Source organism: Quercus suber, unplaced genomic scaffold (genome assembly GCF_002906115.3).
Source record: "Quercus suber isolate HL8 unplaced genomic scaffold, Cork oak 2.0 scaffold_936, whole genome shotgun sequence".
NCBI classification, from domain to species: domain Eukaryota; kingdom Viridiplantae; phylum Streptophyta; class Magnoliopsida; order Fagales; family Fagaceae; genus Quercus; species Quercus suber.
The window spans coordinates 123,506-138,349 of NW_027070359.1; the positions used below are offsets into that span (position 1 = coordinate 123,506).

The 14,844-nt window shown below is 34.6% G+C and overlaps 1 protein-coding gene across 1 annotated transcript; it reads right to left on the bottom strand.

Annotated features, from left to right (window-relative positions):
• Nucleotides 1-6,640: 6,640 nt before the first annotated feature.
• On the bottom strand, nucleotides 6,641-13,065 carry LOC136061029 (uncharacterized). The gene is made up of 6 exons (XM_065768433.1): nucleotides 12,837-13,065; nucleotides 11,582-11,729; nucleotides 10,634-10,710; nucleotides 8,621-10,495; nucleotides 7,719-7,833; nucleotides 6,641-7,625 (listed from the first exon to the last, which is right to left on the bottom strand). Exons 2-6 carry the CDS (start codon nucleotides 11,718-11,720, stop codon nucleotides 6,922-6,924), a joined length of 2,910 nt encoding a protein of 969 aa, XP_065624505.1. The 5' UTR covers nucleotides 11,721-11,729; nucleotides 12,837-13,065; the 3' UTR covers nucleotides 6,641-6,921.
• Between the last annotated feature and the right edge of the window lie 1,779 nt (nucleotides 13,066-14,844).

Genomic DNA, 14,844 nt, shown 5'->3' on the forward strand with positions numbered 1-14,844 from the left:
TTGTCAAATGTCAGTGACCTGGTGAGTTCTAAATCATATTATACAATGGATGAAGCTATACATTTGCAGCGTGCACAGAATGTCAGAAACATTGTGAAGCTGCATTCAAACCACAAGCCTGGACACACGCACCCGACTCTACATTCCATGTTATTGTGCTCTCTCTCTCTCTCTCTCTCTCTCTCTCTCTCTCTCTCACGCTATAGATTTCCTTTTGCTGTAGTTTTTTCGTGTTGTGTTCTCCAAGTGACTTCCTTACAAGTTACAACCCTTCTACAAATCCCATGATAATCATATTGGTTTAACAAATGCCACCCTTTTAAATAATGATAATAATGATGATGATGATGATGATGATGATGATGATCTTAAAAGGGGGAATATTATTTAAAATGAAAATGAGCTAACCAAAGTACAAAGGCATCCCTCGGAAAGAGGAATTTTTATTTTTGTATCACTGAGTGAGGTGTTATACTACCTCACAAAAGAAGGGGAGGAAGGTTGTAGCAGTCCATCCAATTAAAGTGTCTACTTTCCTAATACATGAGCTGCATATTTCGCATTGCGATGGGCCCAACTAAAAATACTTGAGGAAAAGCCTTTAGCCATATGTAAAATGTCCTCTAGTATGGTTAAGACATGCCAATTGGGGATATAATGAGGTATAGTAGCACTTTGAATCACCCTCTAGAATGATATTCTCAATATCTTTACCGAGGGCCAAGTACAGTACCCATCTCAATACTCATGACTGCAATTTGGCGATTTTTCGAAGATTTCATTTTAGTAGTGGCTATTACAAGGTTATCTCTCCAGACAGGGAGGAGTCTGGATGTAGAGCAGCATCATAATAGATCTTCATGGTGCCTAGAGTGGAGGAGGAGGTAGCCAAGTTTGTTCCATAACAAGGAGTGAAGAGGCTGGCATTGCTCACTTGGGCCCCAATTTTTTTGAGTTGAAGATGTCTTGGTTTCAAGTTTTCCAGATGTAATCAAGAGTTTTTTTTTTTTTTTGGCAGATGATGTAATCAAGAGTTACTGCAGAGAAGAGCATGGAAATTTCCTTGCTCTCCAGGAGAAATTATTATTTACATGAGGACGGCTGATGTGGTCTTCCCTAACCAATGAGATGATACTACTATCTATACAAATGTATGTGTGAGTTTCCTAATCAGCATAAGGAATAAAAAATAAAAATTACCAAATGATATCACATTTGCATAAATAACAGTATTTTATTGGTTAGGAGGTTAAGGAGGATCACGTCAACAGTCCTCCTAGTGAACCTAATAATTTCTCGCTCTTCAGGTCTTTGAAGATATCAAATGGTGGGTCTATTAAGAGTAAGACAATAGTAGTAGTTGATTTGATTTGTTGATTGCTGTATTAGATCTTTCCTTGAGCATGGCCTTGTAAGGCTTTTAGGTGCTTAACACCTATATAGGGGTCAAAGTGGTTCTTGGACCTAAGCTAATTGACTCTTAAACTTAAACTGAGTGGCGAATCTTTGGGGATTGCGACTCCTTGATATATTCCCCAGTTCACGTGTAAGATGGGCTCACAGTGGATTGATTTTACTCACTTTGCCGTTGTGTCCACTTGTCAAATGTTAAATTAAACCGCCCCAAGTTTAGACAAAAATGAAATGCTGGGGAAACATCCAAATTAACTGTTTTTTCAAATGTGTTGAACGTGTGCAGTTCTATGAGTGTGGCTGGGGCTTGACAAAAATACCCCATCCATTTGCTAATAAGTATTCTTCTCAAAAGTACAAATATATATATATATATATATTTATCTATCCCTTTAATGAAATGAAAAGAAAATATCATTTTAATTCCAATTTAATAAAAGACAAATAAAAAGTGAATAATATAATAGTAAAATTCTATATTTCTTTACTTTTAGTTTCTTCTTTTAATAAAATTTTGAAGACATTTTCATAACACATTTCATTCTGTATATTCAATTTTCAAGAAAATAAAATATTTCATCCATTGCGTAAATTGTGATTTTTTTTTCTTTTTCTTTTTTACCGCTTTCTTGAGAAATGTTTAAAAGGAAATAGAATCTCTTCTAGGTGAAAAAGTGACAAATTTCCCTTTGGAAAAAGTGAAAAACAAGAAAATTGCCTTTTGCTTTCGTTCTTAAAAACAGGTGTTAAAAAACAAAAACAAAAAGTGAAAAAACAGAAACCTCAAGACAGTAAACACTAATTTTTCAACTATTTCAAGATTCGCTTGCTCGCCCCTCCAACTAAAAGAAAAGGTTAAAAGGAAGAAAAAGAAAAAAAGAAAATGTATATGATTACCAAAGATTCAAAGCATGCATTATTGGTTTCATAAATCTGTGCTAGTTTGAAAATAGACAATTTAATAGGTTAGTATTTGCATCATTGCATATCTCTCTCTCTCTCACTCATACACACCCACCACACACTACAACAAAATCTGTCCCTGTCATGTTTTAAACTGTCTGACCACCCTGATCAATTTGCCTATCCCGTGAATAACTCATTTGTTGTAGTAGGATTACAGTTCTTTTTGCCGTAACTTTTTTACTGACAGACCTTAAGCGGCTGTTTATTATTTTCTCATTGACTTTTTTTTTTTACTTTTCACAATTTACTGTTTGTCAATTATGAATATTCTTCTTTAACTACTAAAGATTTGAGAAGTGCACCGCGTTTTCTTTTATAAATGTTTTTGTCTTCAGTGGGTAAAGTTTTTTCCTTTTAAAGTATCTGTTGTAATTTGTAAAAAGTTAAAATGAGGTGCTCCAATTAAATAACCAAATCTTTGGATTTACACAGGATCCTGATTGATAAAGATTTCAAATAAATTTTGAATCATAAACTAACGAACTAAAATTTAAAATTGAAATGAGATGGATTTGGAAAAGAATCATCACAGACCTGATATTCAAAGTCGGTCATCATGGTCATGGTGCTGAAATTTTCTTTTATTGCATTGAAGTGTTTCAACGTCAAAATCATCACACCCAATGGTAATCACTCTTCATTAGCTATTTAGAACACCTTTTGCAACATGTGACATACACTAAACTAAGTTGAGACTAAAGGGTCCCAATAATTTTTAATAAATTATATATCTTATTTATCAAATTTTAATTTTTTAATAGTTTGGACACAAAAAAATCTATATGATTTGGGCCCCTAAAAAAAAAGTGATTGTTTAAAGAAATTAAAAAAGAAGTTTAAAAAAATTTCATACCCCATAAAAAAATAATAAGAGCTCCACTTAAATTTATTATTTTGTAAAAATATGCATGATAGTTCTAATACAATTATATTTGAAGCATCTAGCTAAATAAATTTCATTGTCAATTCTAAAATAAAATACCTATTTAATATAGGTAATAACATATTTTCTAAAGAGTTTTAGGTTTGTCAACCAAGTAACAACAATGCATTTTCGGTCTACATGTTCAATATGCTTAGTTTCATAATTTTCTTGGGTAAATTTTTTTCTTCAATTTATTATTACTTTTTCTTATTTTCTAGTATGTAATTTAAATCTTTGGGGATAAGAAAGAGTGAAATGTAAAATGTTACATGACATGTCAATTGAAAGGAAAATTAAGGTTTTTGAGAGAATGATTGGAGCAATAGTTTGAGAGGAAGAGATTAACTCGGGGCTAACCATCCCTAGGCCAACCAACCATAGACTAAAAGCACTCTATTTGTTTAGATGGAAAGCCTCTTGTGCAGATAGTTTTTTGCATTTTCATGTATTTGCTAGTATCAAAAAAAAAAAAAAAAAGTCAAAAGAAAATTATATTTGATCAACAAAATATCCTATTAAAAATATGACTTGCTTTTTAGAAATTGTTTTTTTTTATTTCGCACCATGCTAAATAAAGGAAGAGGTTACTGCCAAACATATAATTTTCCAAAAAATACTTTTTGGAAAATAATGCATATAGGGTTGGTTTTTGTGGCCCAAGCCCAAAGACAATTAATTTGTAGAGTATGGGTGAAAGAGCTAGATTAAGTATGAGATTGATAACAACAGATCACAACTTTCAAACACAAGCTGACATTAATTTGCACGTAAACTTTGATAATTCGAAGAGCTACACAGTTTGTTTTCTTTTGATGAACCACAATCTTAGGGTTACAACCAAGTGTCCCCCCCATTGCTAGGAGCTTCATTCCTTTATATAGTCACTCTTGTCCTCATCTCCATCGTCCACATGTTCCTCATCCATGAGTTTGCTGGAGTACATGTCACGTCAGGCATCTTCTTTTAGATCTGTGTGAGTGGCGGTAGGTTAGGATGCACTATTCAGGGGTTTTCTCCACATAAATGCGGCCAGAAAAGTTGTTGCAGTGCATTAAATACGGTGGCAGCAGCTTTCCCCTTAGATATTTTTCCATCCTTATCGTTCCATAGCATGCTCAGAGCTTATCTTGATCAGGTGGAGTCCTCGGAAGGTCATTCTGGCTTTTCACACATTCTATTGATCTAGGATATCGCGTCAGAGGATTACAACCTCTTCGGACAGGAAATGTCCTCGTCGGACTGTGATAATTCTTCATCTTGAGGGTCCCACTTCCAGCTGGGCCCTGCCTTTTTTATCTTCCTCTTCTCGGACGCAAAATGGCCCTCCTATGGGCCTTCGGCCCATTACGTTGGGCCGGGCCCTTTTTCCCCCACAACGCATTTTTAATATCAAATTACTTGCACTACAAGTAAGTTTACTACAAATAAAATCAAGATTACTATTTTTGGGACTATTGTGAATTTTCAGAACTCATCGAGCACCTAACTGTCTCTAAATGATCAATACTACTTTACTAGCACTACAAATAGTTATAGGAATAATTAAAACGAGCTCAGGGCCTCAGACCTCGAAATATCTAGCGACCCTAACATGCTACTTGTAATATCTCTAGTCATGGTTCTCATTTCCACTCCAGTCGTGTCATTGAACAATTGAATTTCTTCAATTGGTTAGTAGTTCAACCACTACAAGAATTCACGTTGTGCTATGAGAAGTATTTAATCTGGTAGTAATGTTTTGGTTTTGGACCACAAATTGCTTTTAGCATGGACACCTCCCCAATTGTCATTGGGACAAAATTGATAGGCAGCTATCTGTTTTGCTTCTTCCATAAGATCAGAAGACAGCAAAGAGAACACTTTTTGTCTGACTGTTTGTGGGGCTGCTAAGATCATCAGTCACTACCATCCCAGTTAGCTTACATGAAAAATGGACCATATGTGCAATAAGAAAGGGATCTCTCTTATTAGGAAATAACATGGATATATAAAAAAATCGATAGAAGTAATGAATGTTATTGTCGTCTTACTATATGTCAGCAGTTTCAATTATTGTTCATCAAAGTTAAAAACTAGGAAGTACAGAAATTTCATTTAGGGTATTGTATTCATGTCGTACCAGCTATTTTATATTATAATTTTTTAGAAATTGCGTGTGTCACCGTGTCACACCCATGTCCTTGCTTTGGTTAAAAATGGAACCATACCATCAAGAACATGAACTAATATGATCCAAATGAATTACAGACAGTATTATAAGGAAGAAGACCGAGATTATAACAGGTTCTACATGAACAACTATTTTCTTCGAGCCATTATTTGCTCTAGTTGAAGCATTAGAGACTAATACGAAACATAGTATTTCAATCTCCAACCAGAGTAGTACTAAATATCAGCAGAGATTTTTTTTACCTGATCAGCAATTTTCAGTGACTAGGAGAACAGAGTTTAAAAAAAAAAAAAAAAAAAAAAGGGTTATGTTCCTTCAAGCATTCTTGCTCTAGTTTTGGCATTAGACTCAAACCGATAATAGTACTAAAACTAAGAAGAGCTTTGGGATGATATCAATTTTGGCTGCCAAGGATAGAAGCACTAACTTTTAAAATAAAAAAAGATTGCAACCTCCGAAGTCGTAGAGCAGCCAAAATTAAACGTGTTCACAAGAAAGCCAAGACCAAAACCAATACGGTCAGAAGATCAGAATCAAAATCACAATTTTTCTTTAATTGTTAATAACAGCTCCAAACCGTCAAGCACTCAATGACAGAAATGACACAGTCCAGTCTACTCTTCCCCATAACCAAATTTTATGTGCAAATCAACGGCTCAATAGTCAACCAAAATCAATCAGGTTTGAATTACTTGGCAATTACCCAATCGGTGCAAGAATAAAATAAAAGGGGTTCAAGACCCTAAAAATGATTCATTTCACATTAAAGCAGCTTTTCTCTTCTTTTTTTAAGCTGAGAAAAGGTAGTAATAAGCACATTGGAGAGGCTGATGGTCAAATCCAACTCAGCAGCGGTTCAACTCTTCATTATATATACCCAATTAAATTCTTTGTACCCTTAAACCTACCAATTAAGTTCTCTTAAACCAGTTACTACAGGTCTTTTATTAGTATAAAAATTTTGGGAACAAGTCCAACAATTTGATATTTAAGACTTGAATCATTCAAAGGCAGTTGGTTTAAGTAGCAAGTCCAGAGGGCTCATGTACAAACAGCTGGAACTTCAACCTGGAAAAATACCACATGAGCATGACACGGGACATAAATACCTTGACAAACATTGTTGGCCATGTCACTGAGTAACTTAAAATAAATAAATAAATAAATTCACAAATAAAAACATTAAGCTTGAATTAGGTTGTCAATCCCAATAAGGCTAATATAAAGACAGATATGACAGTAACAACGTTAAGTTGCTGATACATTTGTACATATATAATCAGAAAATCAGATTAACAAACAATCAAAGAAAGACTATCTAAAACTATTTGCAATATAAAAGAGATTAGGTGAGTAGGACCATCTTTGTTGAAAATCAAATACACAAATTATAGAGTTAATATAAAAAATAATAATAATAATAATAATAAAAAAGAGCAAAGCCTCTTCACACCCTACCTGTCAAATCAATCACTGCCTCTTCCACAAGCTCTTCCAGCAACTTCCCCTCAATTTCCTTTCCATAATTATTTATTTCCAATCTCAAAAGCTCATTCCACCCTTTTCCCACAACCTCCTTCCTCACCATCCTCTCCACCGGGTTGTTGCATTCCCCAACATCCCCCAAAAAGCAACTCCCCTCATTAGAATACCAATCCTTTATTTGGGCCCACACGCAGTCCGCTAACATGGGTGACGCACCCTCTAAGACCCTGCTGTTGGCCCCATTGCGTTGCCTTCCCATTAAGCACCCATAACCAGTGATTTCCATTAGTGCAGCATTAACACAGTCGTATACAAGCTTCCGATTTGATCTCCATTGCCTTCGCTTTGCCTCATGGAGAAGCTCCTTGTCATGCAGGGATGCGTATTTGTCTCTCAATGATGGGTCTAATGGACTTTCAAGTGAATGCCATCTGACAGAAAATGACTCCAATTGCACCTCATCCTCAAGACCAGCCACTGATAGTAGTGTTTGGACAAGGCCAAGCCAATCTTGTTCTTCTTCCTCAGTGCCTGGAGAAACTGAAGGTTTTAATGTATAAGGAGTGGCTGTCTCTGCACAAGCATCATCCCACGACAGGGTCCTAGCCATTGATTCAATAGGTGGTGATTTGTCAATTAAGTTAGACTTAATAGGCAACAATCTTCCTGTTTATATGAAGAAAAAAAAGTCAGTAAGGTATTGATGCATGAAGTCAAATAAACGAAAACTTTCCCAGATATGAGACTGCTTCATATTACCAGAGGACTCTAGAGTTGCATTATCATCTTCAAATGGTGGTTCCAAAACTGAAATTGGACTCGGCTGGTCCTGATTCTCACTCACATTCCCAGGCTTGGTTACAGATAATCCTGCCTGCAAATAGTATGATAACCATTGATAAATAATATAATTACAGGATTCTGCATTCAAAATTCAGAAACAACAACAACAATAACAAACAATTCAGGGAACCAATTAAAGCAATACTAAAAGCTAAGTGCGTTCAGTGTATTGCTCTATCATCATTTTTAGTGGGACAATCAAGAGCCTCATGCTATACTAGAAGCAGAAACCTCAGGTTGGCATATAGCTTGCTAGAACAATGTAATGGACAACAATCAGTGACCAAAAAAATTGATAAGTTATGAAGTAAAGATATTACAACTTTAAATTTTGATATTAATTTCTTCTTCATGAAAACAAATATGTCAGACACATTGTAAAATAAGGGAATCATGATTGCATGTATTTTGCTTAAATGCTGCAGCATTGTGCACCAATACCCTTATCAGCATCCTTGTTACATATATTCTAACCCATCTCAGAGCCTACAATTTCCATTCATCACTAACCTCCTAGATTATCTGGCATTCTACATTTTAGTTTCATTATTTGAGGGCAAGCGGGGAAAGCATAGAAAAGGGTAGATTAATGAGCAATATAGTAGTAACATCTATCTAGTATCAGGACAAAGGGTACAAAGAAATCAGACGTCAACCACATACACTGGCAAACAATAACAATGTATATTACAGGAAATTATGTTCTTTTCCTTTTCCTTTTTTTTTTGGGGGCCGCGTGGGGGGTGGGGGTAGGGGGTGTTAATTAACTATGATTAAATATATAATATGCTTAAAGAAGCATGAGAAATAAATACTACCTCACAAGATGCTATGCCTTGTTTTTGTCCCATGCTGGTCAAATCTGGAGAACTTTTGCCTGATGACACATGTAGATCAGGACAAAGGCGACCGTCATTAACACGTTGAGAGGCATCATCACTAATCACTCCATGAGGATGTAATGGAGATGCTGTTGTTTCAAGGGAGGCAAAATTAGCTTCATCTTTAGTTTGAGATGCAGCACATTTATCCTTATTCGATTTCTTATTCCTTGAGAAAAATAAACTTGAAACCTTCCCTTTGAATGATGATTTCATGCCCTTTGCTTTTGTCAGCTCCTTGGGAACATGTGTTTTGACCACCTCAATATCAGAAACTTCAACATTGAGCCTGGCACCATACACTGTAGAAGACGCAGGAACAGATTTTGACCTCAGAAGATTTTTAGGAGAATCAACCACACCTTCTTCTTTATTTATATTATTGGTTACACATGACTCTGATTCCCTTGGTTCTTGCTCTTTATTACTATCCTTGTTCTCAGATCCCACTGACTTCTTTGTATCCGAAAGAGCAAGCATCTCACCCAAAGTACTAGAGCTTCTCCGGGCATGTCTTTGCTCTTGAGAAGTCCCATGTGATGCCATCATGGCCCATCTTTCAGAGAGTCGCTTCTTTGCTTCTCTACAAACTGATGACTCTGGAGAACATGATGCACGGCTGAAAGATGAAGTAGAATAAGGGCTACCAGACCTATTGATGTAATCCCATGAATGCCTAGGAGATTGTGACATGACTTCAGAATCACTAAGATTGCCCGCTGCATACTCATTCTCTGACCTGTTAAATGAACTCTCATCACCAGTGTAGCCATTGGAAAAAACAGAAGAAAGAAAAGTCTCATCCCTTCGGTGACCCATCAAATTTTCACGCATCTGCCGGGTGATCTCCTTTGCCATTTCCCTTGATTCTAATATTTCAGTGTCTTCAGCTTCCTCATAAAAGCTTTCACCGTGCAATATTTTTGGCGATAAGGAAGGTGAAGAAACAACAGCCTTGATGTCTTGACTCTTGCCAGGGCTAGGCTTCAATACCACTATTCTAGTTGGTTGAAAAGGACTTTCATCAACTTTCTGATTCACAGAACTAGGAGAATATCCAGGGTCACCTTTGTCCCACATAACTGCTTGGTTCACCTTAGCTGGCTTCTTTATTTGTTTATCATTCTTCTTCCCTGATCCAACAAATTTGTCATTATCAACCATCTTCGAAGGTCTAAGAACAGTGATACGCTTTGTCTCAGGAGGTGGAGGAATAGACTTCAGGTCATATAGATGTTGGGAAAATAAGGAATTTGGTTCTTGCAAAAACTTCAGGAATAAATCTTTATTGGAACTTAAAACTTCCAATGCATCTTGAAATTCCTTAGAATGGCGAAGCCTTTCATCTGTAGAGAGTCGTTTTGCTTCCATGAATTTTTGACGAACAAGAGCCATCTTTTTCTCATTGATATTGTCATTATGCCTTCCCTTCTGTGGTGATTTATCTCTTCTACAATTTGTCTTTTCAGATTGCTGCCAGATTTCATAAACATCTTTATATTCATTGTGTTCTGGAGACTGATAAACTTCACATAGCATGCCTTTGTCAGAAAAGCCCTCTTCTTGCTGCCAAGAACCCAATGGTATTCCTGAATGACTTAAACTACGCCGTGAATAACCTCTTGCATGGTTTCTTTGAGCAGCTGAATCAGGCTGCACGTGGGGGAAGGCATCAAGCCCCATCAACTTGGCAACCACATTGGGTGGATTGTGCTTGGAGTCCCCTTCTTTTGACATTTCTTGGTCTATAAGCATCTTCATGGGTGTTCCGTTTGCCTTCTTGCTTGAAGAGAACCTTGAGTCAGACACAATCTGCATGCTCCACAGAAATGCAACACAAATCAGAACATCAAAGCTTATAATGATTCAGAAATGAATGAGAGACACTTGCATAGAAATTGTTTCCAAACTGGTCTATAATTAATTATGCACAATAACCCTAAAAGTTACCAATTTATCCTCTATCTGATCTCCAAGAGGACTCCATGTCCTTGCCACATCCGATCTACTCCTTGAGAGCGAAGAACCTGCCAAACAACCAATTCCATCTCAACAATTGATAGAAATAGTATAAAATAATTTAAATTTATTTGTTAAGTTAAAAATGCACACCCACGACCATACTCTCCATCTCTTTATATAGGAAGGAGGAAGTGGTATTAAATTAGAGCTCATCGGCAATAATTTAATCTAAAATATACAACTAAAGAAACCATAAGAGAAGTAGCCGGCCTGGTTGAGGAGAGAAAAGAGGATTTTGTAATTTAACAACAATATTACTCAATTGAGCACAAAATGCTAATTACTTTAAGCCTCTATCTGGTGGGGAAGTTATTATTTTATGATTTATACCCACCCATGAGAGAGAGGCATCGACAGAGAAAGCAAAGTAACTAACCACCAAAGAAGGGGATCTACATCAACCTGAAGGAATTTAAGCATGATGCCAATAATACAGGCCAAGCAGACAGGTGAGCAAAATTAAATCAAAATTCTCCACTAGCATAATGTATATTGTTCATGAACTTCAGAACGTACAAGGCAATTTAAAAGTTATAGTTAACAATGCCAGATGACATTGCGCATGGTTCTTTTGTAAAACAACTACAAGATACAAAAAAGAAATCCAGTAATGGAATAGACTGACATTAAAACAAGTGGAACTTTAACAAATGGGGCTGTCAAAATTTTTTTGATTACACGATTAATACAATCATATGCCCATAACTACTCAAGAATTTATAGAGTAACTGATTACCAAAGCAAAGATCAGTAAAAAAAAAAAAAAAATTATAGTCAAGAATATTTTACATTTTACATATGAACCGCAAAGCAAAGCGGAAAATTTCATGGCAAATTAGATAACAAAATGAAGAGAAATATGAGAAAGGAAACTACCATCATGATGCGGTTTATCAGTAAGCATCTTGTTTCCAGCAACGCCCGAACTCAAATCAAAAAGGTTCACCATTCTTCCCAGACATCCTGGGACGGGTTTCTCAGTAGTGTAAGGTTTCCTGCTCTGAATCCCATTCATTTTAAACGCCTGTAGTGACAACATTTCAGAAAATTAATACCAAAATACCATCTTTCCTTCAATAATTAATTATAAAAAATAAAATGCATACATAGAAGCATTTATACATTTTGAATACATACCATATATTCTACACAAAGAAGGAAAGAACAAGAAGATTGTAATCCTAATCACCCAAAACCTTGCATACATATAAATCACTCCTACATTTGCTTACCAAAAAAATTAAAGCTTAAACACAGATGTTATTTTTTACAAAGCAGGTAAGCTTCATGTTCCCCTACAATAAATAAAATAAAATAGAGATAATAGATGTAGAGAGTGAGAGGGAGAGAGAGAGAGAGAGAGCTATTTGTTTAAAACACTGTTTATGGCCTAAAGTAATGTGAAAATGAGAATTACAAAAGACAAGTCCACTTCTATGCAGAGAGAAAATTAACCATATTCGCATGAGATATCACATCAATTCATGCGTCACCATATTCCCTGATCAAACTCAAGGTAAAGCTTAATTAAAAAAAATACTCCATTAATATTTCAAAAAAAATTACTAAAAAATAACTCAATACTTTTTTTTTTTTTTTTTTTTTGGAGTTTTGGCTAAGCTACACTGATCAAAGCCTTTAAAGTCTCAAAGACCCTAAAACTAAATCTCACTGATACCCACTTAGTAAAAAAAAAAAAAAGCATTAAATGCTTGAAGGCCCAAATTTTGATTCAAAAACGCAAAACCCAGAACAGAAATGAACCAAAATTACGCATATTTGTACTAAAAAAAGTTAATTAAAACATACCCAAAAAGGAAAAATAGAAAATTACGTGGGACTAAAAGTAGACTGTAACAAAAAGCAGAATTTTGAAGTGCACAAAAAGCTGCACTTTGAGCAGAAAACAAAAGCAAATCTAGAAAAAGAGAGTAAATTTGATTCGAGTATCATAGAGATCCAAAAGAGGGCAAAAAGGTCAAGTCCCAACAACAACAAAAAAAAAAAAAGCACAGCTTTCAGAGAAATGAAACCCAAAGATTCACAGACCCAGAAAGCAGGAACCCACAAAAAAGAGTGTAATATAAAGTGAAGCAAATATAGAAAGAGAGGATGTGGGGGTGGGGGGGACCTGGGGTAGCCGGAAATGGCATTCCGGCACGGCGGAGAGATGAGTGGGATCTGACTTGGCACGATGGGATCCGCGGGTATCTCTCTCTGACTGGATGTGCGTGTGAACGAGCGTGCGTGTGTGTGTGTGTGTTAGTGTTAGATAGAGAAAGCGAGAGAGAGAAGTGGAAGTGAGGTGGTTTTGTTTTGGTGGTATATTGTGGGTAGTTGTTGTAATTAAAAAATTATGGAAAGGCTTTGATTGTATTATGATTGTACTCTCTCTCTCTCTCTCTCTCTCTCATACCATGCTTTACTCTCCCACAGACTCTGTGTCTTACTCTAAATTGCTTCTTTTTTTTTCTTTTTTTTTTTCTCCTTTTTTATCTTTTTTATCTTTTTTTTTTTTTTAAGGGACTCGACTTACCAATTAGGTTGCATTCCGCTTTGGAAGTGAGTTTAAAGTCAACTTATTTTACCATTTAATTTATTTTTGTTACTATTTAACTTATTTTTATTATTATTATTCATGAGTTTTATTAAATTTTTTGATACTATTTACTGGTCATACTATACTATTTCAATTAATTTTTACCTCTATTTATAATATTTTCAGTAAAAATTTAATTTTACCTAAATAAGTTGTTCATGATGGAACTCTTATGTGGCATTTGGTACGGGAGAATCCACATTACTCCTGGCATCCAGATTCCTAGGAATGTGATTCCTAGGAATCATATTCCTAAGAATGTAGCTATTCCTATGTTTAGTTTATTCCCAAGAATCTTAAATGAATTATTTATTTTTCTCATTCTATCCTTAGATTTGAATGTGAACTACCAAATCATTTAAAAAAAAGGGTTAAAATTGTCAATTTATAAAAAATACAATTTCCTTTAAGCTTGGGAATCCACATTCTCACTGAGAGGGGTTTAAGGAGGGAGTCCAGATTCCCCTGGCATCTGATTCCCTAGCATAATTTGCAACCAAACATGGGAATCTTTAAACATTCCTAAGAATCTTAAAACATTACCCTGTACTAAACGCCACATAAGTGTATTAGAGTCAACTCAATCCACTTTTTTTTTTTCCTTTTTTTAAGGGACTCTTTTTTTTTCTTATTTTTTAAGAGACTCGTCTTAGAGCCAACATTTCAAATACGTCTTCAATTTTTGCCACATGTTCAAATCTTGTCTGCTTCATTGCATTGAGCACTTAGAGATATGTCTTCCCTTTTCTCAGGTTGTGCTTATTTTTTATGAGTTATTTTTTTTTTTTAAAGAGATTGTTGCATATACTTAAATAAATAAATAAGAGAAGAGAAAGATTACTACATACTACATGGACTTAAATTTAATTAGCATTGTCAAATTTTAAACATTACACAAAACAATAATTAAAATTTGATTAATTATATTGTTGATGTTGCAATTATCATATTATTATTATTATTGTTAATTTATAAATTTCTTTTAGTATAATTAATAATATTTGTTAATATTTTTTTCATAATAATTTTACTTTTGTGATTAAAAACAAGAAATATATATTGATGTTTTGGAATTTTTTATGATTTTTAATTAATTCAACCATTAAAATCTTTTATTGACCAAGAAACCTAGTATCTTAATCCTGTCTATATTAAAAATACATATATATTAGCGTTTTGGTATGATCTATACCAATTATCATAGAGTTGAAAACTATAGATTTAAATACTATCATATGATCATGTTTAGGGAAAAAAATGTTGGGAATTTTTCTATTGTTATTTTAAAAAATAAAAAATCTTAAGGTATTTGCAATATTGTACTCCTAGTCTAGGGCATTTTCGGTTTGGCCTTGTTTTGTTTTGGTGATTCAAGGTTGGGATCCAAAATTTATGTCAATTTTGCCTTAAACTATTTTAGATTAAATATTTTTTAGATTTTTTTAGAAGGAAATATATATATATATATATTATAGTTGGATTTCTTTTTTATATCCAAAAATAATTAAATTAATTCAAAAAATATTATGTACATTTTTTC